The sequence below is a fragment of the Schistocerca americana genome, chromosome 7 (assembly GCF_021461395.2).
Source record: "Schistocerca americana isolate TAMUIC-IGC-003095 chromosome 7, iqSchAmer2.1, whole genome shotgun sequence".
In the NCBI taxonomy this organism is placed as follows: domain Eukaryota; kingdom Metazoa; phylum Arthropoda; class Insecta; order Orthoptera; family Acrididae; genus Schistocerca; species Schistocerca americana.
Genome location: NC_060125.1, coordinates 444,075,775 through 444,102,159, shown reverse-complemented (window position 1 = coordinate 444,102,159; position 26,385 = coordinate 444,075,775). Strand labels below are relative to the sequence as shown.

The following is a 26,385-nucleotide window of genomic DNA, read 5'->3' as shown; positions in this document are numbered from 1 at the left end:
TTAGGGCTTAAAGACCCAATGAGTCGATTAAGTAAGTGGGCTTTGCGTCTTAGTGAGTATGATTTTGAAGTGATTCATCGACTGGGTAAATTGCACGGAAACGCGGATGGTCTGAGTCGTAAAGTATGCACCATGGAATGCACAGCAATAAATGACAACGAATGAGTGGAGGCACAAACCGGTGACACAGATTGTCAATGATTTACCTAGCAGCGACAATTCGTCGTGGAAGATGGGATATTGTACCATAAAACTAGGAACGGTCCACGCATAGTCTACTAGAAAAATTGCGAAGCGAAATTTTAAGGCAAGCACATGATTCAATGTTTTCTGGTCATTCGGGTCAATGAGCAATGGAAAGGAGGGTAGCACAGAGTTATTGGTGGTCAACGCATAAGCAAGATGTCGATCAGTACGTAAAGAATTGCATTCCGTGTGCTCAACGGGCGGAATTGAGTCGTCAGAAAATTGTGTTGCAACGACTACCGGAAGTGGATAGACCTCTCCAATTACTGGACGTAGACGTCTTAGGACCATTTGTGCAAACACCAGCGGGTAATCGCTATGTTTTAACAATAATAGACCATTTTTTGCGCTGTGTGCCTATGACAGCTTTTCCGGACCAGCGAGCCGAAACAGTGGCTCATGCCATGGTACATCAATGGATATTGAAATTCGGAACACATGAAACTGTAATTACAGATCAAGGGTCAAACTTTATGTCTGATTTGATGAAACAGTTATGCAAGTTGTTGCATGTAAAGAAATTGAGAACGAGCGCGTTACACCTGCAGGCTAATGGTCGGACCGAGAGAGTTCATCGTACAATAGCTAAGATGTTAAGTTATTTTGTAAATTCGCAACACAACAATTGGGATACCCTATTAGCGTTTGTAACCACGGTGTATAACTCAAAAGTGCATGAAAGTACAGGATTGTCTCCGTATGAAGTACTGTTTGGTCGGAAGATGCCATCTCCGTTTGAATTGCTCAAGACCCCACCAGGAACCGATATTTTGGCTGTTAAGGATTTGTCCACAAAGTTGAAAACAATCTGGCGGCAGGTGAAAAAAATAAACACTAAAGCGTTAGAGGGAGAGGACAAAGTTCACAATAGAAAGGCGGCTTTACCCAAATATCATGTAGGACAATGGGTGATGATGACTAATCTGTATGTGCCAAAAGGCAAAAAGAAAAAATTTGTATCCCGTTATCAAGGTCCTTTCCAGGTGATCGAGATGACATCGCCGGTGAATGTGAAATTACAGCTTCCAACTGGCCCTACTATTGTGCATGTGAGCCGAATTAGGCCTTTCAAGGGGAATTTTGAGGAACTTCCTTCATTGTCTGCAGTAACTTCTAGTGGAGAGAAAAATGAATCTAAGAAAAAGAATAAGAAAGGAGTAGATAAACAAGAGAACCAAGTTAATTGCGGAAGCGTTCAGACATGCTATTATGCTCTTAGGTCACATACAAAAAGAAAGAGCTAATGTGAGTTGTTTTTCTTTTGTTTCTCAGAAGGCGCGACGTTCTGGTAAGACCAGCAGTTCCAGCATCATGGGTTGTGCTGAAGAGGGAAGAGGGAAGGTGTGCACTATCTCTCAGCATATTTATTCTGTTTTGCTGTTGCAACTTAGCTGATGCCTTGAAGATACGTCATGTATCAAGTGATGTTTTGTTCTCGCAACAAGCAGACATAATTATGTCCAGACATCAACGTACTTTAAGGGTGGACTGCAATATTTGGGCGGTTGAAGACGAAATCTGTAGATTAGAAGATACATTTAATGAACTTCATTCCATGGTGGCTAATCAGTCAAGGTTTAATGACACTCAGGGGGAATATCAGCTACCACGATTAGCTTTTGCACGCAATGCGCGGGCACCTAACCCCAGTACTGTTACCTTCGGAACAACTTGGGGAAGGATTAACGAAAGTTGGAAAGTTCCATCGGAGTTGTCCGCATCCCTGGAGCTACTGACAACATTAACAGACGATCACTTATCTCTGTACTACAAAATGGCCACTGTTACCAGTACGCGGACAGGTACCCTGCTGAGAATTCATATCATAATACCATTAACATGTAAGGATTGTAAATTTGAATGTTACGCCTTGTATACGTATCCAGTGAAGTGGGAAATTTTGCAGAAATTCGTACAATTAACCATATGGGAAATACTGTTAGTTGCACGTAACAGACAAGCTCATGCGTTCCTCACTGCACAAGACTTGCTGCCTTGTCGAACAGGTCCAGTTACCATCTGCCCCGCGAAACTGTTACACACTGTTCCCAAATCTCATGAGTATTCTCTATTCCACTCTCAAGAACCCATTGTGGAGTGCCCTAAGGAAATTATAGCAGGCACGGTGCAGTTCTTTCAGCAAGTGGGTCCACATTGGGTATTTTCAGTAATGGAAAACACGGTCGTTATTTGCATTAGGGACTGTTAATTAACAGCGCACAGTGTGACATTTTAGGGCCAACTTTCCGTTTACCAGCTGTGATTACTGGAGCTACAATCATGAACATAACAAGCACATTAATCTACGTACCAAACCAACCGGTGCAATTCGTCACGAAAGATAAACTCACTCTTTTGAATAGCACATTAGACCCTACTTTGCTCGCCTCTTTGGACCGGATGCTTGCAGCTCAGGATGGACGTATAACTATGGAACATCTTTTTCAACGAGTGCATGAGTACCGTAATGAGCATAAGCAACGCTTACTAGTTATTGGATCATCAACCACCGCCACCTGTATTTTTATCTTTGTCGTAGGATTAGTGTACTATCGGCTTAAGAGGAAGGTAGCCCAAATCCCACCCCTTTCAACCTTTAACCTAAGGGTCCAGACAAAATCACTGAACAGTTGTGAGGCACTGCAGCAGAACACTGAGTAATGTTTGTGGACAAAGATTAGACTGAGGATAGAGGTGAATGAACACAGTGTAAACAGAGAATCAAGCGCATTTTGTGGTGTTTGTGAAGTGAACTGCAGTTGTTTTGACTTTTTGGTTGAATTCGGGGACGAATTCTTTCTGTACGAGGGAGGAATTGTAGAGGACAAGGGGTTATTGTTAGGAAATATAGTGCGAAATTGTGATTTAGTGTGTTTCAGTGCACGATGCACCAGCCTCACGGCAAACAGCAGACGAAGGCCGGCCAGCGCATTATGCAGGTGACAAAGTTTTGCAACGAGCGTCGGTATGTGTGTACGTGCCCGGCAGCCATCAGAACGCAGAATTAGCAGAATTACGCAGGCGCAGGCTGCGTGTGGCACGGTTGCGTTAGCCAACTCATCAAGAACCTTATAATAAACATGCCGCCGCATAACCGGCGGATTCAGCAGCGGTCTGCACTATTTAAGGGCATCAGAGATGGGCTTCGGCATTCGGTTCGACCAACTGGGCGTTCGGTCGCTGTCACGTTGGCGACATCAATGACGCTGTCCCCGAGGACTGGCCGGTGGGGGGCGTTGCCCGCTGCTGCACCGGCGACGTCATGAGCCGCCGCGTCTGCAAGCTGGGCCGCGCCTTGTGCTGCTAACCTCCTACCACCTGCACATCCGCTGACCGAGCGCAGCGTCGCGTTCCCCGGACTGCGTGCATCAGCTCATCTCCACCACGACATGAGTGGTGGGGCTGAGCTACCAGAAAATGTATTGGAAGAACAACAATAAAGAGGAAGATTGCTAAAAACAGCCACCTTCTTCTACCCCGCCACACCTTACAACCCCGACCACATCACCCGCTCCGGCCATCCTGTTACAATACACACGGAATCAAAAGAAATGGTGAGCAGTGTTGTTGAAAGTATCATTGGCTGGTTTTCTGCCATTGCTCTCATCCTCATCAACATCTTCGTTTCCCCTCTGTACAACATCTGGTCGTGTTGGGGTATCAGTGGTACTTCGCCACTTATTCGGTCTCATCCTAAATTTTAAAAAGACACAACATATTCAGTTCCGCACATATAGGTGTACTACACCAATGATAAGTGTAATACATGGTGAGGAAATAATAAATAGCATGCAAAACTTCAAAATTTGTATATGCCTATATAGATTTAAACTGGAAAAAACACATTTTGGAACCCCTAAAACAAGTTATTTCAGCCTTGTTTGTACTTATTATCACTGCAAATCTTGGGGAGAGGCAAATCAATACACTGATGTATTTTGCATAGTTTTATTCATTAATGTCATATGGAATAATGTTCTGGAGTAATTCAGCTTTAAGATGGATAGTCATCATTGCTCAAAAACTTTCTGTAAGAATAATATGTGTTGCTTGCCTACGTTCATCTTGTAGACATCTGTTTAAGGAGTTGGGCATTCTGACTACTTCTTCAGAGTAAATGAAGTTTCCTCATGAAGTTTGTTGTACACAATCCACTACAGTCCCTTTTGAACAATGATGTACACAATTAAAGTATCAGAAGGAAAAATGACATTAATTACTCCACATTAAGGTTGTCTTTAGTACAGTATGGGATACACAATACTCCAATTAAAATTTTTGATCATATACTCAGCAGTATAAAATGTCTGTGAGACAGCAAAGAAAAATTCGAAAACAAACTGAAAAAGTTTCTCTTTGGCAACACCTTTTATTATTTAGAAGAATTTCTATTATTGTAGTGTGTAAAAGAGTATGAGTGTGAATTACTATACATATTAAAGCACTTATAAAGGTCCAGCATGTAGTAATATTTACAAAATTATTTTACATGCACACACTACAAATTACTGTGAGGTACATGGTAGAGGATAAAGCCCATTGTACCACTTATGTAGGTTGCAGTAGGTACTGGGAGATGAAGAAGCTTGCACAGGATAGAGTAGCATGGAGAGCTGCATCAAACCAGTCTCTGGACTGAAGACCACAACAACAACCACCACATCTTAGAGTTTCTTCTCATTTCATTTATGCAAGAAGAATGACTGTTTGAAAGCCTCTGTGTGCACTGTAATTTGTGTAATCTTGCCTTTGTAGTTCCTAAGTGAGTGATAAATAGGAGAATGTAGCATCTTCATAAATTCTTCACATAATACTGGATTTTGAGACTTCATAAGCAGGTTCTCATGGGATAACTGTTGTGTATGTTCAAGTGTCTGCCAATTCAGGTTTTTCAGTATTTCCATGGTTATCTCTCATGAGTCAAACAAACTTACGACCATTGATGCTGCTTTTCTTTGTATACATTCAATATCCACTGACAATCCTGCCTGCTGCATGTCTGACACATTTGAGCAATATTTTAAGATGGCACCAGCCGTTGTTTTGTAAGTGCCCTGTTTTGTAGACTAGCTACATTTTTCCAGACTCCTATCAATGAGCTAAAGTCTGCCACCTGCTTTTCCTATTCCATTTCATATCCCACAAACTGTAACACTCGGGTGTTGGTATGAATCCACCAATTCTTATCATGACTCATTGATATTGTAGTCTTAAGATTGTAGTCTTAAGATGTTGCTTCTGCATATTGTAAAGTGCGCAATTTTATATTGCAATACATTTAAAGGAGGTTTTCAAACTTCATGATGCTGGATGGATATTTGTGCACCATTTTTCAGATAACTGCATCATCTCCAAAAAGTCTGAGATTACTATAAATATTGTCTGTGGGTCCCACCACACTTCCCTTAGGATACATCGGATGCTACTTTTATTTCTTCAAGTGGGACTGGGTCATACGTTCTTCTGAAGTCACAAACCACTTCATTCACATGATTTTCTTGGTCTGGGGACTTCAGATTGTCATGTAGGAAGAGTACAAATTTGATTTAGTATGACTGGTGTTTTGAAATTTTTCCTGGTTGGCAGGGAGGAGCTCATTGTATTCAAGATACCTCACTAGGTTTCCACCTCGTAATGTGTTCTAATATTCTACATCGAATATCAATGATAGGGCAGTAGTGTTTTCTAATGTACACATTTCATTGAACATTTTATTCCTGTGAGACTGAATGTTTTTCTCACGTTGGTTTAGGCTTTTACGTAGCTGCTGGCTCACTCCTTGTAGTTCAAGCTGAGTCAGAACACTTCATGAGATCTGTCGCCCATGTAACATCTCACATATTTACATTTTTCTTTCAGTCCAGTCACCTTAGTTCATTATCTTGAAGTTGAGGTCCTGTTAATCAGTACCTAAGAAATCTCAATGTGTAACTGAGGAAAGGCTTAACTTCTTCATGTTCTGCAGCTGTTATTGGAGCAAAAGAAGGTAACTTCTACTCATGTCATGAAAAGGCACATCCACTGCTTTCCTTTTACAAACATATATTTCCTTGAATGGGTGTACAGTTCATGTGTGTGATTTATGAATCAGAGTAGACCACAACTTTTATATGACACCTACCTCAAAGTCTCAACATTACAATCCAGATTACAATGTATTTCATTTGTCACAAAACCATCCTGTCTTTTGTTTTCATTGTTAGAGAGTGCGGTTGCTCTTTGATGCTTGTGCCAATGCCAAGTGGTGATGCCAATGATGCCAAACTGTAAAAGGCCCCACTCATAACAGGTGAAGCCATTTATTTGTCATCACATCTTGCCATTTTCTCATATTCCACACCTTCCATTTAATATCTGCACTTACAAAAACAAACACCCTTGTGCACAGTATATATCTGGCAACTTACGCCCTACGTAATATTATTCTGTCATGATCATTTTTACTTGTACTGCACATTTGCCAAAATGGCATTTACACTTTGTATTTCCCCACTTAAAGGAAAGATGTTGTGACCTCTCACAATCTCAAAAAATTTGATTTCTCATTAACATACAACTATAAACAACCTAATTACATAAAAACACTTGATATTTTTTGTTCTTTAACAGGGAATAAAACTTTATTTTTAATAACAATTTTTCAATTTTGTTGTTTCATTTCAGGTACGTTATGTTAAAGAGTGTTAGTCTGCTTTGCATAACTTCGTCTTATTTACTTCACATCCTGTTTGAAGCAAGCAATTGTCCTGTAATGACCAGTCTTTCTATAAAACAAGATATCACTTTGCGTCAACTTACTTATGGTTTTTATACTTATTTATCAATTGTTGTCTTCAAGCCAGTATATTCAAGAGTTTCTTGTTTACTTCTTGTATGTGTGCATTAGTTAGTTACCTGTTATTCTTTCTCACATGATTATTACCTGAAGAGCTTCTTGTCAGGTAAATGCGCACTATCAGTCTCTAGAGCCAAATCTCAGTACAATCTCTAGTCAGCAAGCATGGAACATTCCTGCTCCAACCATTCTCATCTCTACTATCTGGTAAGTTTATTTGATTATAGAACTACTTTGGAGAAAACTTTTTAACCATGACCAGCAGTCATTATACAGTTTCGTATTTCTGTAGTCACTGCATTTACACTCCTTCTTAAGGCAGTCACTGTGTTAAACCTCCATACCACTATAGATGTGGGTGTACCCTTACTTCCCTAAAAAAAATATGGTACAGGTCATTTCCTCAGTGGATTCACTGACCAAGGTATAGACCATCCCTTCTATGGGTCCGTCTAACCTTTCTCTCTCCTACTTCCATTAAATGGTACAGGTCATTCCTTCCAAGGATTCACCTGACCACGGTATAGGCCATTCCTTCTACAGATCTGCTTACCCTTTTCCTATCCATCTTATCCACTGTTTGGGTATGCCCCATCTTAACTTCATCTGTAAACACAGTTACTAGCACCCTTTTACTATCTGTTCTCACTCTAAAAGATAAGTTTCTCCCATAATTGCTTTCTGCTGACAATACATTATTGCTCTATATCTAAATATCTTACTTCCTCTCTTCTTACTTCTTTTTCTCCTTACTTCACATGCATTCGTGTCTCACTTCTGCTTACTGATAATATACAGATTATCCTTTACTTTCTTTTAATTGATAGATTTAGACCATACAAAAGATTTTATTCCAGATATTTCTTGTGAATACACTAGGATAACGTTAGCACTTTGTCTCCTGCTATTAAAATTTATTCATCATGGACCTACTCCTTGTTGAATACTAGTTATCAAACCTTCTTATTCTCTTGTTAACTCTTAAGATCTTGCTTCTTATTCAGCTATGGATGTTTTAGCTGTCCATCAGTCTGTCTTGCCTTCTATCTCCTACCTCAAATCTTTTCCCCCACAATAAGTGCCACCAGTACAATCCTACTGTTCCAGGCTGTAAATTCTAGTTTATAGACTGTAAAAAGAAGAGATCCTCTGATAGGAACTTTGTGTATGGACAGAGGGAACATAAATTTCATACTCCTAATGGACAAGTAAGGAAAGGAATTAGAGAGACAGGTATGTTAGGCTAAAAGAAGATAGTACCCCATAGATGGATTCCCTTACCACACCCCACCCTAGGGACCAGTTTCACGAAGATGCTTTGCCGTGGCACCGGAGGGAGAAGTTGTTTGGCATTCCCTACAGAATTGACTTGCTGTGGCTTCACCATCATAGACACCCTGAAAATTGTTCCTAACAAACTCCTTTGAAATGCTATGGAATTGGCAAGTATATTCATGTAAGTCATTGTCAATGGTCAGTATAATTTCTGTGGTGAGCCTATTTGTTGGTCAATACTCAATAAAATTCTAATACAAACCATCCATTCTATTTGTCTTTCAATATTTTCAAAAAAATGTACAAAATCAATAAGTTCTTACTCTGTATTCCAGAATATTCATACCATATGGAAAGACCTTGTGAGTTAAACCATTTCTCTGCTGGTGTCATAGTGGTATAACTTCCTCCACTTTCTATTACTATCATATGATAACAGAGCTAAAATTATTCTTATTCTTGTCTTTTCACATGCTACCTGTACATCATACATCTTCAAAATTTTCTTTGAAATGTTGATTTACAGTTAAGTTTATTAACTAAGCTCATGGCTATCTTTGTAAACATACCAATGCAATTATTATTGAATAAACTCTAGACTACAAGATGTCGGAGTCACTTTTTTTTTCCTGGAAGAAGGGATAGCAGAAGGTATAATATTAATAAAAGATAATACTACAGTAAAAAAAGATAGAAATTGTCCCAAAGAAACTTACGCAGAAATATAGAAACAATTTAACTGGCACAGCTGGTGGTCATTTGTCCACCAAATTTGCAAAGGGTGCAAACTCTCCTGTGGGCTTAAATCTTTTAATCATGTCTATATCGTATAAACCTTTATCTTGCCCTGTATCAGGGTCTCATTTCCTTCTTAAATAAATTCGAGTTATGATGAAAATCCTGATCTAATACCAAGTCCTTTATTTGAAAGTTTGGCACAGTAGCCTAAAGTTCTGACTCTTTTTGTATGCTTGTGCAATCGAATTCTCTTGTACCTTCCCTTGCAACCTTGTAACATTCCCTAGGCCAATGTACCACTTTGTAACATCCCCTCTGCAGAATGACAAACCCTAACTTATAACGTACTGGACCCCTTGGACTGTCTGGCACGGTAAGCAGTAGATTTACAGGTGTGCGTGGTAGGTCCTCTTTGTGACTTACCTGCGCAGTGGCAGCGGAGTCAGCCTCCACACTTTCTCTACCTGTAATCTTACATGCCCTTACCTGCAGTTTAGCTACTCGTATGTTATTCGGCACCCTGTGGATTCTGGACTTAACAAATACGTAGAACTAAGGTTTGGAGAGGAAGTTCAATGCTACTAAATAATGCAACGCATCTCTGATAAAAGCAGTTATATTCTAGAGACACATTGGACACAAACTCCTATGATACAACTTATTACAAAAAATAATTGCAAAATCGTAGTTTACGTGCCAGAATCCAGCCAGAGAGTGGTCAGACAGATATGCCCCTCTAAGTGGGTTAAATACCACTGTCAGATGCCAATTGTATTTGATTTTTGTCGCTAACAGGTTAATCGCAATTGTGATCATATTAATATAATTCACTCAGCTGCTACATGAGTCTTTTAATGCACAAGGCCAGGATCTTGTATTACTCATGCCAGGGAATTCAATTTTTACTTACACTTGATACCGCACATAAAAATAAGCGTGATCATAACCAATTGGTCATAAGGATCATTGGCAGAAAGCAAAAACAGAATTGCAACAGCAGGAGCGAGCACAGCAGCTAACTTACCATATTCGATGACTGTCATGTTGTTGCTCACAATAAGCTTTTCTCAGTTACCTTTTTGCATCTATGCCTCAGTAATTGTGACATATTAAGATAAACATTCATTCACAGTCGAAATAACTTCATAACCTAGGTGAACGTTACTTTGCCATGGTGTTATTCAGATGTAGCCAAAGAGCAAAGCTTAGTTTCTAATCTTGTGGGAGCACAACTGCCAGCCATCCGTACTGTTCCCCAGTTGAGCAGCTAGCCCTCAACTATGGCGTGCTGTGTGCCCTCTCCCCCAATAAACCGCTTGTGACATCAGCCACCATCTTTTCGCTTGAAACAGACACATTTTACTTTATACTTTCCCTGTTGATTTTTGCACATTTGATTACACTTTTCTGCAAATTTTACTCTGTCCCTCTGCTCCAATTTAAAGTTTTTTCAATCGAATTACTTTTTTACCCTTCAGCAGCCTCTGGTCAGACCAGTCCACCTTCTCCATCCCCAAGCGGCATCCACCTGTGGATACTGCGTCGTATTTCTAAGCTACTCCTGGGTTTTCTGTGTCCTTCCGCCTTCACATTCTTGCAAGGCACTGTGCAGGCCTACTGCACCCAACTTGGCTCATATCGTAACCCTTCAGCACAATACATCCGAATACATTATGGGTACAAACAGTGATCATGTGTTACAAATATTTACTATTCAAAACAGCCTTGATCACAATTTATTTATTACAGTGCCTCATCAACATTTGTATAGTCATGTGGGACTAATTCCATGGGAGCTCAGCATGCAGACACGGGAGACAATTCATCAGTAAAAGCATTTTGGGAATGATCTTAGGCTTGTTAACTAAGTGGAGGTGCTGAAGGATTTATGAGTGTTATATGTTGGTGCACTCCCCCAATGACAGTAATCTGTGCATGCAATGCATTTCTGACTTAGTAGGTTGCACTATCAGCTGGTCTCACAGGGCACCAAATCTTCCAGACTGCGGTGGGCTTGTGATGTCACATGCCTCTGCAGTGACTGAAGGCTCACGCTGTGAACTGTTAGGGTGAATTGTGTGGGTTGCTGGTAATTGAGGAGCCTGTGAACAATCCCTCTTTGGAAGCAAAACCACAACTGGAGGTCATGGGAGTTGAAAGGTGGGGTGCGAGAGGGGTGTATGCATCAAGACCGCTGTGATCCCTTTGTGCTGCTTGCCTGTTTAAGATTTGCTTCTAGGAAGGAATGGAAGTACTGTTCTTTCCTTGCAGATGTACTGTTGCCTGTATTAAATTTGGATCTACTCATTCCTTGTCTGCTGTATGTCAGAGACCAGTTTTAGTTACAATAAGAGATTTTTGATGAAAGTAACAATGTTGTACGAGATACTATTTTATTATATACTTTTTATACATTGTTAATACACTTTGAGAAGAATAAGGCATTATCATTAAAATACATTCTCTTCTTTTTTCCCAGATCAGTTATACTTAGAGTTGCTCTTAATGTGATAACAGTGATTACACTGTGATCTCAACACCTCCTGACCTGCACTGAAAAATCGTGAATTTTCGTTGTTGAAACTTAGAGTTGACAGACAGTAGAACTGTTCTGACTATGTATCCAGTCTTCCATGGGGTTAAGAAGAACTTCATTTCATCCCTCAATAGAGTACTTTGTTAAGACCTGTGCTATACAGTTCCATATGTTTCAGTAAGAAGTGCCTTGCAACATGTACACAACACTACCCTAGTATTAACTAGCTGATATGAGATGATACCTTTGTAATTAGTGTTTGTGTCACATCAGAGTTATTGATTCTACTTCAAACATGTGCAGTGATTACACCAGCATTTGACTCGTTTTTCTCATTAATCAAATTTTTATTGGGCTGTTGTGATTGTGGTAACATGGAGGAGAAGGATCAATTATATATGTAATGAAGGTGTCAACTTGACACTCATATGAAGGATAATAGGGAAAAAATATAAATCTAAGAGTGTGATTCCACCAAGTACCTCAATATGATTTCATTGTTTCAGAATTGTTCCATTTTATAAAATGTGAGTGAAATGGACTGAATTACTCATAATTTATAATCTGATTTAAATGTTTGGTTTTGGCTTACGTAACATGCACATGCATACTCAAAACTATGGCTATTGTCCTTATAATATATACATTATACTGAAACAATGTTCATTTATTGACATTTTAAAGCACTGAAATACAGTGAAATTAGAAGTTTAATTTGATTCACATTTTTCAGAACTGGCAACAGAACTTTTTTATCAGCTATCATTGTCTAGTTTCATTGAGAGATATCATTCCTAAACTGTTTCTAAGTAAATATTTTTTGTTGGCACATGTTTTTTGAAACTACACGTGCTATTTTATGCTGTAGTGGACAAGTTTACTTCTTCATTACGTTCCGTTGTGGCATTAAAACTGAGTGCTTCCTGAGTTTCATTCGCAGTGCTTTCAGAAACCTCAGGTGAACCTTTCTGTGAAAGTTTTGGCTGCTGTCGTATCCTTTTGCAGTTGAGATCCAGCACCATGTCAGACTGAAAGATTTAACACAATTTTAGTAAAATTTTGTAACAATGTATAGACTGTTTACCATGTGCATGAGAGAACGTTATAGTAAATGAAAGAATATGTTACTCAGAGAGCAAAGAGGAAAACTGAACAATACGTTATGACCAATTTTTTATGGTGTTTTCTTCATTTCTACCTTCCTGGTAAACAATGAATATGAATTAAATATCATTAAAAGCTTTATCTGTGGGATAATGAAGGCCCTTGAGTGTGGCTGATGGCATATTGTGATTGATGAGGTGACCTTTTTTGATGACTGAAACTTCCTTGAATTGTAGATGCATACCTCCTTTTGATGCCTAGTGTATTGTTTATTTACTTAGTGTGAAACTCTTAATGATATGAAATATGCAACAGCATGCTTATAAGACAATGAGAAAACAGTAAAGTATTTACAATAATATCAGGAAAAGGACAGACTGCTACTCACTGTATAGATGACACATTGAGTTGCAGCCAGGCACAATGAAAAGACTTTTACGTGTTATAGTTTTTGGCCCAATCCTTCTTCAGCAAAGAAAATGCACAGACATTTACACAAGCAAGCACATCTCCTGCACATCTGGCTACTCCCATGAGCAGCTCCAATCAGTGTGTGCAGATCAAAGCAAACTTCTTGTTTTCCACTGATACTTTTGTCTTTGCAACTTGTTGGCTCATATTATGATATACTTGGACACTTAAGAATGAGATAGTTACTTTTACTTTAATTTTGCAATGCATTGAACCTGCACTGCCTAATTCTTGTAGCCATCTCTTCCAATTATAAATTGTGTTCATGTTTAAAGGTTGCTTGATTCATGATATTTTAGCTGATCTGTTATTCATGACACTTTTTACAGTGACAGAAGGAGGAGGAGATTAGTGTTTAACGTCTGTCAACAATCAGGTCATTGGAGATGGAGCACAAGCTCAGATTAGGAAAGGATGGTGAAGGAAATTGACTGTGCCATTTCAAAGGAACTGTCCCAGCATTGGCCTTAAGTAATTTAGGGAAATCATGGAAAATCATGGAAAACCTAAATCAGGATTGCTGAATGCTGGTTTGAAGAGTCATCCTCCCGAATTCAAGCCCAGTGTGCTAACCACTGCAATATCTTGCTCGGTAGAGCGATAGGCATTATTCTTTTATTTAGGGGTTCTTAGAGGACTACAACTATTACTTTTCCAGTTTTGTATCATTCGTGACATACTAAGTTACTACATCAAGATACTTCCACATGTTTAACACTCCACAAGGAAACTTGGCCTACCCTACCATGTATTATGTGAATAAGTGGCATAAATACACTTGATCTGACATAATTACATTTTCTTGGAGACGTATGAGTCTCAACTTTATCTTTGATAAGGATAGAAGCTGAACCAATAAATTAAAATTTGTGACGCAGCTGGGACTTGAACCCAGGTCTCCTGCTTGCTAGGCAGATGGGCTAACCACTGCCCAGTGCCCTCCCTGAAGATATGAACTGAAGTTTGTGTTAGGGAGAACACTGGACTAAAGTAGTTCATGCAGTTGTGGCAGCCGCAACGCTGTGGTGGTGCAGTGGTTAGCACATCTGCCTGGTTAGTAGGAGACGTGGCTTCAAGGCTTCGGCCAAGGCACAAATTTCAATTCATTGCTACAGCTCCTACCCTTATCAAAAACACAGATATACCACATGCACCACACACTGGCGTGTTCTCTATCTGGAGAAAAAATTGATACATTAAAGCGCAGTGCAGTATCCAAATGCATGTTAAGAACACTGCAATTCAGGTTTGTGCATTGGAGGAACTACTGCATAGCTGAGCTGTAGATTTTTACCAGCTGAATTTTTTTCTCCTTTCTTTCATCTGCTCCTCCTTCCATTGAGGGTACATTTAAAAAAATCTCATTGTTTGCGATGTCATGTGTTCAGTATGTTTGGAAATGTGCTATTGAGTTTTTATGACTGTCTGTAGTGTCAATATATTCCATCTTCTTAAAAAAATGGAATGCAGTTTTTAAAAAAGTCTCTATAAGTAAAAGGAAATGATGTGACTGACTGACTTAACTCATCATAGCCCAGTCCAAATTTTTAAGGATTGAAACTTTAAATTTGGAGAGGTAGTTGACCTTATACTGTAGGCATCATTTAGGATGGGATTTTTCAATTTTATACCCCTAAGGGGGTGAAAAGGGATGAAAGTTTTTTGAAAATACATCACTATTAACCCAGTTTTGAAGCTAGAACTATGAAATCTGGGATTTGGTTTCTCAAAAAGAAATTTAAAAAAAATACCTGTTTCAGCATTTTTCTAATTCAGCCCCTAAGGGGGTGAAATAGTGGCTGATTTTCTTTAAATAAATCATTATTAAATAACCACTGAAGCATTTTTAAAGCTTACATCTATGAAGATAGGTGTCTTGAGTTCTTGATAGGAATACTTGTTTCAGTGTTTTTTGAAACTCAGAAAAAGGGGGGAGGGGGGCTACAGGACCTAACTGATTCACTAGCTCCTCATTGCCCAGCCCAAACTGCTAAGGACAGAAACTAGAAATTTAGAGAAAGTGTTATCTTTTATTGTAGACATTGTTTGTGCATCTACATCTATATTTACAGACATACTCTGCTAGCCACTGTACAGCGAATGGCAGAGGGTACCCTGTATCACATTAGTCATTTCCTTTCTTGTTCCACTCACAGAGTGAGGGAAAAATGGCTATCCATACGCTTTCATATGAGCCCTAATTTCTCATATCTTATCTTCATGGCCCTTATGCAAAATGTATGTTGGTGGTAATAGAATCGTTTTGCAGTCAGCTTCAAATGCTAATCTCTAAATTTTCTCTGTAGTGTTTCTTGAAGAGAATGTCACCTTCCCTTCAGGGATTCTCATTTGAGTTCCCGAAGCATGTCCGTAATTCTTGTATGTTGTTTGATCCTACTGGAAACAAATCTAGCAGCTTGGCTCAGAATCATTTTGATGTCTTCCTTATATCCAACTTGGTACAGTTCCCAGACACTTGAGTGGCACTCACGAATAGGCACATTAGCACCATATATGCGGTCTCCTTTAAAGACGGACCACACTTTACAAAAATTCTCCCAAAAACTGAAGTTGACCATTTGCCTTCCTATACAACCATGTCATCTTTTCTACACTTAGAGCTAGCTGCCATTCGTTACACCAACTAGAAATGTTGTCTAAGTCATACACAACAGCATCATCAGCAAGCAACTACAGATTGCTGCCCATTCTGTCCATCAGATCATTTATGTACATAGAAAATAATAGTGGTCTTATCACACTTCCCTGAGGAACTCCTGATGATATTCTTGTCTCTGATGAACACTCGCTGTTGAGGACAACTTACTACATTCTATCACTTCAGAGGTGTTCAAGCTATTCACATACCTGGGAACCTATCCCATTTACTCTTACCTTTGATAATAGTCTACAGTGAGGACCATGTCAAATGATTTCTGGAAATCTAGCAATATGGAATCCGCCTGTTGCCCTTCATCCATAGTTCGGAGTATACCATGTGATAAAAGGGCAGAGTGATGCTTTCTAAAGCCATGCTGATATGTGGGCATAAGCTTCTTTATCTCAAGAAAATTATATATATATATATATATATATATATATATATATATATATATATATATATATATATACAGAATTCACCTGTGCTTTTTCCAATCTCTTGGGACTTTATGCTAGGTGAGAGGTTTGTGGTAAATGCAAGCTAAATAAGTCACCAAAACTATAGAGCAGTCTTTGTAAAACCAAACTGGGATTCCATCCAAACCCAACGACTTATTTTTTTTTTCAGCTCTTTCAGTGATTTCCCTGTATCAGGGATGATTATTACTATGTCATCCGTATGGGAGTCTGATGGTCAAATGGTAGTACACTTAGAATGAACTATTTCTCAAATGTGAAGTTTAAAACTTCGGCTGTCATTTTGCTTTCTTCACCTGCCACACAATATTGGTCAGTGAGTGACTGGATGGAAAGCCTTAGACCAGCTTAGCAATTTTATATACTGTACGAGCAGAATTTTCTCAGATTCTCAGCCAGGGCTTTTGCTAAGGTGTGATTGTAGTAGTAGTTGTATGTGTTGCGCTTATGTCTTTACACAGATGCATGAACCTCTGCTAAGCTCAAGAAGGGGCTTTTTGAAATTATGCTCCTAAAAGGGGAGGAAATAGGCGATGAAAGGTTTTTTGAAAATATGCATTATTAAGGCAAGTTTGAAGCTAGAACTAAGAAAATTGGTTTTTGGTTTCACAATGATTGCACAGTGTGTTGCTTTACACTGGAGCAATGGCATAACAATGTAAACATTTCATTAAATAAAAACAAAAAAAACTATGCAGATCATAGTCAATGTGAATGAAGCAGCAGCACTAAACTAGACTGATTATAAAATAAATTATGAGTTTACCCTAACTGCATTTGGTGCATCTTTGTAGTAGACTTAGGAGAGGGAAATGAATCTTTCTGTAACAGTAATTGTCCCAAGTAGAGCAAAGAAGGAAAGAGAAAGGTATCAAAAAAACAAAAAATATATATATACAGTAAGAATTATAGGAAGAAGAAAATGTATTACACACTTCCATAGCATTTGTTTTCTTTGATTCTGGAACCACATATTCCTTCATGTTGTTATGGAGAACACTAAGAAGAGGATTTGGTTCACCACATAGCCCTTGAAAATCATCTTCATCTATAGCCCACATCATAGCACCTGCATAGCCTTTATGTTTTATGAAGTTCATCTTTATTTGAAGGCTGTGGGGATTCTCATAGCCTACCCATGTTCTTCCTGCAATAGATGAGTAAGCAATGTGTAAAAATATGTTTTCTTCAAGTTTCTACAAATAATTAAAAATCAATTTAATTACAAGAACTACCATTTAATGTTCAAATTACCTTTGTAAGCATATGGAACCATGCCATATTTGTCCCATTTCACAGTCCATTCCCCAACATTCTGAATTTCATTACATATCTGAAATTTTAAACAGACAGTGAATAAAATTTGTAAAGGCATACTATGCATTGTGGATGGAGATTAAAATTTGGATGAATTTATGATAATGGTATAAAAGTGAAGCAAGCAAAGAGTCAGTCTGAAGTATCTTTATTTAGGAAATTAAAATATAATAACTGCTCTGGATGTGTTAACGCGCACGCCTTTGCACCTGTCCCTGTGTGCTCTGAACGTGTTTACAGGCGCTACCAGTCCTTCTACCTAGTACTCTGAAAGTGTCTACGCGTAGACACAGCATAGATGTCTGTGTGTAGACACGTTCAGAGTACCAGGTAGAAGGACTGGTGGCATGCGTAAACACGTTCAGAGCACACAGGGGCAGGTACAAAGGTACACATGTTAACACATCCAGAGCAGTTAAAGGTTTAAATAAGTAAAAATTATTTTTGAAAATACTTGGTGCATTTGCTTGAGCTGATTTCTGGCATAGTGTACTTTTATTAATTTAAATTTGCAAAGGAGTCACGAAAGTTGTGAGGAAAGGGATATTAATGGTAATTGATCTGTTTAAAGTTTCAGTTTTCCTTACTACATGATGCTCACAATTTGGAACAGTGCACCATCAGCCCTTGCTAGGTTCAGAACACATTCATGAATCATATTGAGAGGAATTATTTGTTTAGTCAGCACATTCATAAACAATGCTTTCTCACACATGTTAAGTCTATTTTGAGTTGAGATAAGAGAGTACAATGCTTTTTGGTGCCCTTTCTCCTGTTCATTAAATGTCTTATTGGTTTTCACATTAACTACAGGGGACAATGCCCCACACAGGGTGTCTATTTTAACTGAAGACATTGAAATATCTCAAACAATACACATTGGATAAAAAAGGTTATAATTCAAATTTGTTTGTCTCAGAGGGGGACATCCAATGATTCCAGATTCAACCCCCAGCCCACCCCGTGTGTAGGTGGTGGGAGGAAACTTTGAAATGTTCAGTGGGAACCCCCATTATTTATTGCACACTATGCTTCTATGGCAAAATATGCAAACTTTTTGTCTGTAGCATTTTCTTAATTTCACCAAAGATGGCATTGTAATCAGGGAAATAGAAATGGGTACACAATCTTAATTTACAACTTGCTACTCAATGGCCCTTGCATATTCAGTGGCAAGTTGGACCCCGCCTCGATGCTGTAAGGATAGGCCAGGCCAGTATTTCGTAACTTCTAATTGGAAACCCCAATTGCAATGTTGTAATCTTGTGACATATTGAACAGGGGACTACTCAACGTGCCACTGTGCCTGTGGCTCAATGTGAACGCTAGTCTAATTTTCCAATTAGAGTATATGTTCAAATGTAGTACTGCCAACTTCAATACACTTGGTGATTTGCTTTTCAATTGACCACACTCAGGACAGAAGCTGATCAGCAGAATGCCATCACAGACGTTTCTGGTGCAGTTGATCATATCTTCATGGCCTGTTGGCACTTACTGGAACACCTTATTGTTTAAATATCTCCATAGAAAGAAATCTGGCAACATCAAATCCAGTGACCTAGCATGCCAATTAATAGGGCCATCTCTGCCAATCTACTGACCAGTATAAACACGGTCTGACTCCTCCCATGCTTAAATTGCGTAATGCATTGGGCTACCTTCATGCTGAAACCACATACATTGTCGAACGTCCAGTGCAACATCCTGAAGTAGTACTGGTAATTTCTATTCCAGAAACGTTCAATATTTGTGTCCATTCAGTGCGCTGTTGATAAAAATAGGACCAATGAGTTTGTTCCCCATGCTGCCACACTATATGTTAACCTACCAACGAAATTGATGATCAGCTTTCCATAACTAGTGGGGATTGTCTTCACTCTAGTAATGCATGTTATGCCAGTTAATGCTACCGTGGTCAGTGAATGTAGACTCATCAGAAAATAGTACCTCAGCAAAGAACTTGGGGGGTTGTTTGCATTTGTTGTTGTGCCTGTTCACAAAGCCCTACCCAGTTAAGGAAATTTGCACCATGACATTCTTGATGCAGTGACACATTGTATGGCTGATACTTATGATGATGCAGCATTATGACAATTTTACCTATGGACATATCAGAATCACTTTGCAATTGCTGGGCGCTTATCCACGGGTTTCGATGCACTGCTGCTAGTACAGCTGTTTCATTAGCTTATCCTGTAACATGTTTGCTTCATTTTCTATTGGTGGTCTGTTCGCTGCCATCTGACATAGAGGCATTCACAATCTTGTAAAAGCACAAATGAGAGCGAGCTTTCTTTAGAAAATGCTCAGCATACAAGGCAACAGAAGCCTCAACTTTCTCCTACATTCTCTGTAAACCAGGATCATTTCATTGTTTTCTTCTGTGGTCCACTTTCACATCTGTTCTCCAACTGATAGGTAGGTGAGCAGGTAATGAACACAGTGCAAGTATTGTAATGTTTAGAGCCACTATCTGTTTGAAGTCTGCATGGTGTGTAAGCTCCAGTCTCAGTCTACTGCCTAGTGTGATACATCTTAGTTTGCTACATGCGCAAGGTGGCCTGTTGATTAGTCAACTGTTTGATAGGATACAATGTTGCCAATTGGGTTTCCAATTAGAAGTTATGAAACTCTGCCTATCCTACCCTCACAATGTGGAGGTGGAGTTCCACATGCCACTGGGTATTCATGAGCCATTGAGTAACATGTCTTAAATTACAATTGTGTACCCATTTCTGTCTCTCCAATTACACTACCATCTATGGCAAAATGAAGAAAATGTTTCAGGCAAAACATATGTAGATGTTGCCATAGGATTGACATTTTCAATAAAAAATGAGGGTTCCCATTGATGATTTCAAAGTTGTCCCCCCTTCACACCACCAACGCACGGGGTGGGGTGGTGGGTTGAGTGTGGTGTCATTGGGTGTACCCTCCGAGGCAAACAAATTTGTTTGATTTGATATGTAGTTTTCGATATACTTGTATTTCACTGTCTTCAGTTAAAATTAACAACCTGTTTGTGCGTGTGTACTGACAGAAAAAAGTTGCAATACCAAAAAATAATTAATGTAGAGCAATGAAATTTCTGGAATACGTTCCTCTTGGTAACATATTTAAGTGATTAACATTGCAAGATTGCAGGATAATGCAAGCGCAAGATACACCTTTGCAAATGTAAAATGCTGGTACTTTAATAACCAGTGTAACCACCAGAAAGTTGAATGCAAGCATGGAAATGCGCATGCATTGTGTTATAAAGGTGCCGGATGTCAGTTTGTGAGATGGAGTTCCATGCCTGTTGCATCTGGTCAGTACAGGGATGGTTAATGCTATTTGTGGATGTTGCTGGAGTTGTTGCCCAATCATATCCTACATGTGCTTCATTGGAGACAAATCTGATCATCAAACAGGTCCAGTCAACATGTTGAGACTCTGTAGATCATGATAGATTACAACAGCAGTATGTGAGTGAGTGTTATCTTGTTGGAAAACACCCCCTGGTATGCTGTTCATGAATGGAAGAACAACAGGTCAGATCACCAGATTGACATGCAGATTTGCAGTCAGGGCGTGTGGGATAACGACGAGAGTGCTCCTGCTGTCATATGAAAATGCACCCCAGATCATAAATCCACGAGTAGGTCCAGCATGCCTAGCACACAAACAGGTTGGTTGCAGGCTCTCAACCAAGAAAAAGCCATCTCTGGCACCGAGGCAAAACCAGCTTTTAGCAGAAAACACAACAGACCTCCACCCTGCCCTCAAATAAGCTCGCAAATAGTGGTGGTTTGCGGTTGGTGGAATTCACACTACAGGGCATCTGGCCTGGAGTTGTTCTTGGAGTAACTGATTTGGGACAGTTTGTTGTCTCACTGTGGTGCTGACTGCTGCCCAAATTGCTGTTGCAGACGCAGCAGGGTGCGCCAGAGCCCTACTGCAGACTTCCCTCTTGGTAGTGACACGTGGGTGCCCAGAGTTCTTGCGACCATACACTCTCCTGACCACTGCTGCAAGCAATCATGTACAGTGGGTACATCCGGCCAAGTCTTTCTGCAGTATCACAAAAGGAACTTCCAGCTTCTAATAGACCAATTATGTGACCCCATTCAAACTCAGTGGGTTGTTGATAATGGCGTCTTGGTCACCTTAAAGGTGTTCTTGACTAACATCAACTCATCACTTCAGTCTTATTCTAACCATAAGATCTTAGAAATTTCGAGAACTTAAAAACTGGATATTTTATATTGGATTACACATGGTCTGCAAACTTTTCTTGAGTGCTCGTAGAGAGGGATGTGAGGAGCAAAGGAATCAAGCTTCATTCACCTGCTGTGGGGAGAAATGTATTGTGGAGGGAGTGGGCCTTACAATCCTCAAACAGTTCACTCATATTTTGCGCTGCGTACTGACAATCTAACCTCATTTGGAAGAGAGCTTTCTTTTTCCAAGAAGGAATAAGGCATTGCCCATGATGTTTCAGGAACTATTTTAATACGCTTTCTAGCATAAACAGAACAAAGAATTACAAAATGAAATGTTATGTTCCAAAATGGCTACTGCAGTACTACTACTTGTTTGATTGCTAACTTTGTTAGCGGATGGATTCAAAATGCTAGCAGCCTGATGTCTTCTAACTTTTAATGGTTTATAATCAATGCACACATCATTCAAAAGTGGTTTGCAGATTCCATATACAGATACCGTAAGTATATTAGGTAAAATGTAGGAGTTCATTAGGGACTTAATAACATCTTGAATCATGTCTTTCGAACATCATTATCTGTCCTGAATGTACGGTCAACAAAGTTGTGGAATACAATTTTGCAGTTACTACCCAGAGCGGTGGGCGATACTGTTGCAGCATTTCTCTACTCCCAATAATTTTACACTCATTTGCAACCTTTTCTTTTAAAATTTTGGTTTAAGTAACCTAGTATATCTTCCAAAAATATGTTAAAATCAGCCATCTTTGGCGGTTTAATGCCCTAATGCTTCATAGAAAACCAATAAATGCTGAGAATTGTTTCTATACTGTAGTTCCCCAGCGGACGCATGCCTGCATCTTCCCTTGCGCGTTGGGTCCCACCCGCAAACCCACTATGAAGAAGTCGTTCCAAATGTCCCTGTTGCATTGCCCTACTCAGTGGAGATGATTTCATCCCATGTTCTCACCTCCTGCAACGATAAATCCTTTCCACGCCACTAGCCAACGAGATTAACATACTTGGCTCTAGGTTACATCATACTGTCCGCTCACAATGTTACCAATACTGATATTTTATCAACAGTCATAACCAATGTGGTTTGTCCAAAGAATTTTTACGGTGACAGAGTTTCGGAAGAAATTTTTTCACCTCAGCGCAATTTCAGTTTTTATTTTCGTCAACTGTAAATCGAGCTTAGTGTCAACATTGTGACAGATGGTAAATTGCCACGACTATAGCGATAGTGCACTGTTGGTGTTACTGTGGGTGTTATGTATATGCTTATCACGTGTTATAAATTTTGCGGTGTTTCGAGGTGACAGTGTTATGGTTCCAGATAGTTTTCGAGGTACCGGTATTCTTGTATCTGCTTGATTATGGATTGTGAATATTGCTTCATCACTGTAGTAGAGAATAAGTGAAAATGAATGTCGTAAATAGTTTACGTGTTGGGGAGTTTTCCTAACTTTCAGATGAGCAGAAACATACTGTAAAGGCACTCTGAAGATTATTACCAGATTTGAATATTGAGCAAGTTATGAATGCCAGAAATCGATAGTTTAAGGCAGCACTTGAAAGGGATCTACAGATGCATATATAAGATTACGCTGCAATTCACAATTAAATGCCTGGCAGATGACTCATCGAACCACTTTCAAAATATTTCTCTAGCGCTCAACTCACGAACAATGAGCAGGAAAAACGAACTCTTAGATTTTTTGCGAGCTCTGATCTCTCTTATTTTATCGTGGTGATAATTTCTCCCTATGTAGGTGGGCTCCAACAGAAATCTTTCGCAGTCGGAGGAGAAAGTTCGTGATTGAAATTTCATGAGAAGCAACAAAAACCGCACTTGTTTTAATGATTTCCACTCCAGTTCACGATATTTCGCGATAATACGAAACGAGCAGGGCTTCTTTGAACTTTTTCGATGTCCTCTGTCAGTCCCATCTGGTGCGGATCCCACACTACACAGCAGCAATTCAGAAGACGGCGGACAAGCGTAGTGTGAGGAGGCTTTTTAGTGGACGTTCTAAGTGTTCGGCTAATAAATCGCAGTCTTTGGTTTCCTTTGCCCACAACATTATCTGTGTGATAGTTCCAACTTAAGTTATTTGTAATTGTAGTCTCTTAAGTATTTAGCTGAATTTACAACCTTTAGATTTGTGTGATTTATCGTACAACCGAAATTTAGCAGATTCCTTTTACTTAGAGATGCAGTACCTAGCCGGCCGTGGTGGCCAAGCGGTTAAAGGCGCTTACAGTCCGGAACCGCGGGGCCGCTACGGTCGCAGGTTCGAATCCTGCCTCGGGCATGGATGTGTGTGATGTCCTTAGGTTAGTTAGGTTTAAGTAGTTCTAAGTTCTAGTGGACTGATGACCTTAGAAGTTAAGTCCCATAGTGCTCAGAGCCATTTGAACCATTTTTGATGCAGTACCTAGCTGGGACCTCGTCGGGACACCCTGAGATGGGGTTGTAGAAATGAAGTAAAAAAAATATTTAATATAATTACTTTTATTTAGAACGCAATTAAATGGAACTTATTGTGGCAGAAGTAGTTGGTACACCATATTTCTCGGAAGATTTCACCTTTTTAAAAAGCGTTTTCTTCCCTTTCAGCTATTTATAAAACGCGATTCAAGTCAACATGTAGTTAAGACTGGCATTGGAAGACTGTTTCCACAGTCCCTGGCAGCAGTGGCGTCGTGTGAGGAAATAGAAAACAAATACTCGAATAATTTTAGCAGTTGCCATTTGTGTTCAGGATTTTTGGTTTCCGTAAGAAAGTAAATCCGCCCTTCTTCCCCGAAGTGTTTAGAATTCCATTCTTCCGAGTCACGCTTAGTTTTTAAAAAGCTCTTCGATACATATATTCCTGAAAACAATTTTTTGCCTGAAATCTTCACACCATTTTTAGTCAGGTATACAATCTATGGTTTCGGACAGCGTCATCCAATCAATACTTGATATTTATTAAAAGAAATGGCCCTTTTCTCTAGGTAATCAAATGATATGGTTGAGAAAACCGTTGTCTCTTTTTCAAATTTTGAAATCAAATTAAATACTTCTTGGTTAGGATCCTCATTCTTTAATTTGTTCAAACCTATTTTGTTTTGCATGCTAGTAAAATTGACAGTCTTGCTTTTAATTGAGACATCTTTGAGTGTCGATTAATGGTTTTCTTATTGCAACTATCGAGACTTTATTCTACTCCACGCTATTCATATTTTCTTCAAACACAGCCAAGTCTGACTGCAGAAACATTAAGTAAATTTCAATGATCGGAGTACTGAAAAAATCTGAAATTATTTTAGATGGCTTGTCTTTGGCGTCAAAAAATTGTTTTAGTGGAATCCAGAGCTTAAAAATTCTCTCAACACCGGGCATTAGTAACAACAACAGTCCGCAGCTCGTGGTCGTGCGGTAGCGTTCTCGCTTCCTACGCACGGGTTCCCGGGTTCGATTCCCGGCGGGGTCAGGGATTTTCTCTGCCTCGTGATGACTGGGTGTTGTGTGATGTCCTTAGGTTAGTTAGGTTTAAGTAGTTCTAAGTTCTAGTGGACTGATGACCATAGATGTTAAGTCCCATAGTGCTCAGAGCCATTTGAACCAGCCATAACAACAACCTTGTTTCTGAATGAGGTAGAAGCGTCTGATGACCGACGTCAACGTATAAGCAGAACTCTTTCACCTTTTCTGTCCTTACCGTTTAAACTGAAAAACAATTAAATAATTTCCTTGAAGATTACTTCAGAGTCAACAGTTAAAGACTCCAGCAGCGCTTGATATAGTGTTGTGGAGAATATGGGCAGGGCATCCAACTCCTACATTTTTTCCTAGTCCTGGTCGTGTCGTGTCGATGAAGCCCTTCGAAGTTGATAGTTATTGTCTTCACAAATTTATCTAATGGAATTTGCAGTTGTGTCAAAGTGTCTAGACAAAACTTTGCAATTGTCTCCGATATTTCGTTATTCAGCGGATAAAATTGAAACAGCTTCTGTTGGATTCCGTCAGTTTCAGTAAAGCACTGAAAAACTAAAAGAACATCTTTTCAGCCCTGTGGTTCGATGCACCGGTGCTTATGCCGTAAAATGACACTTGCTGTATCTTCGTGAGTTGCTGAGATGAAACAGGTACAAGTGTCACACAAAAGACCACTCTTTTGTATAATCATCCGAAAAGTGTTAATTTTTGTAAGCTATGATAAGATAAATTTATTAGTCGGTAAACAGTCTACAATAACACTTTAGTTATCGAAGTACATGTCACTATACACTTCACGTCCTATACACCCGGAGTAAACTCTTCAAACATTACTAACTTGCATTCTTTGTTCATATTACGTTTAGAAATAATCGTCTTATCAGATCACTTTTCAAATGGAAGCTGCCCGAATCTTCCGCATGGCGCTGCTTAAATACACTCCTGGAAATGGAAAAAAGAACACATTGACACCGGTGTGTCAGACCCACCATACTTGCTCCGGACACTGCGAGAGGGCTGTACAAGCAAT

At 39.4% G+C, this 26,385-nt stretch overlaps 1 protein-coding gene across 1 annotated transcript in view; it reads right to left on the bottom strand.

The window, feature by feature from the left end:
* Positions 1–11,470: 11,470 nt before the first annotated feature.
* Positions 11,471–26,385, bottom strand: part of LOC124622396 (endochitinase-like) — a 101,440-nt gene continuing 86,525 nt past the window's right edge. The window contains exons 8-10 of the mRNA XM_047148085.1: positions 17,598–17,676; positions 17,279–17,490; positions 11,471–12,658 (exon numbers count right to left, since the gene is read on the bottom strand). Of these exons, the coding sequence (XP_047004041.1) occupies positions 12,488–12,658; positions 17,279–17,490; positions 17,598–17,676 (462 nt within the window). The 3' untranslated portion in view covers positions 11,471–12,487. The remainder of the gene's footprint in view (positions 12,659–17,278; positions 17,491–17,597; positions 17,677–26,385) is intronic.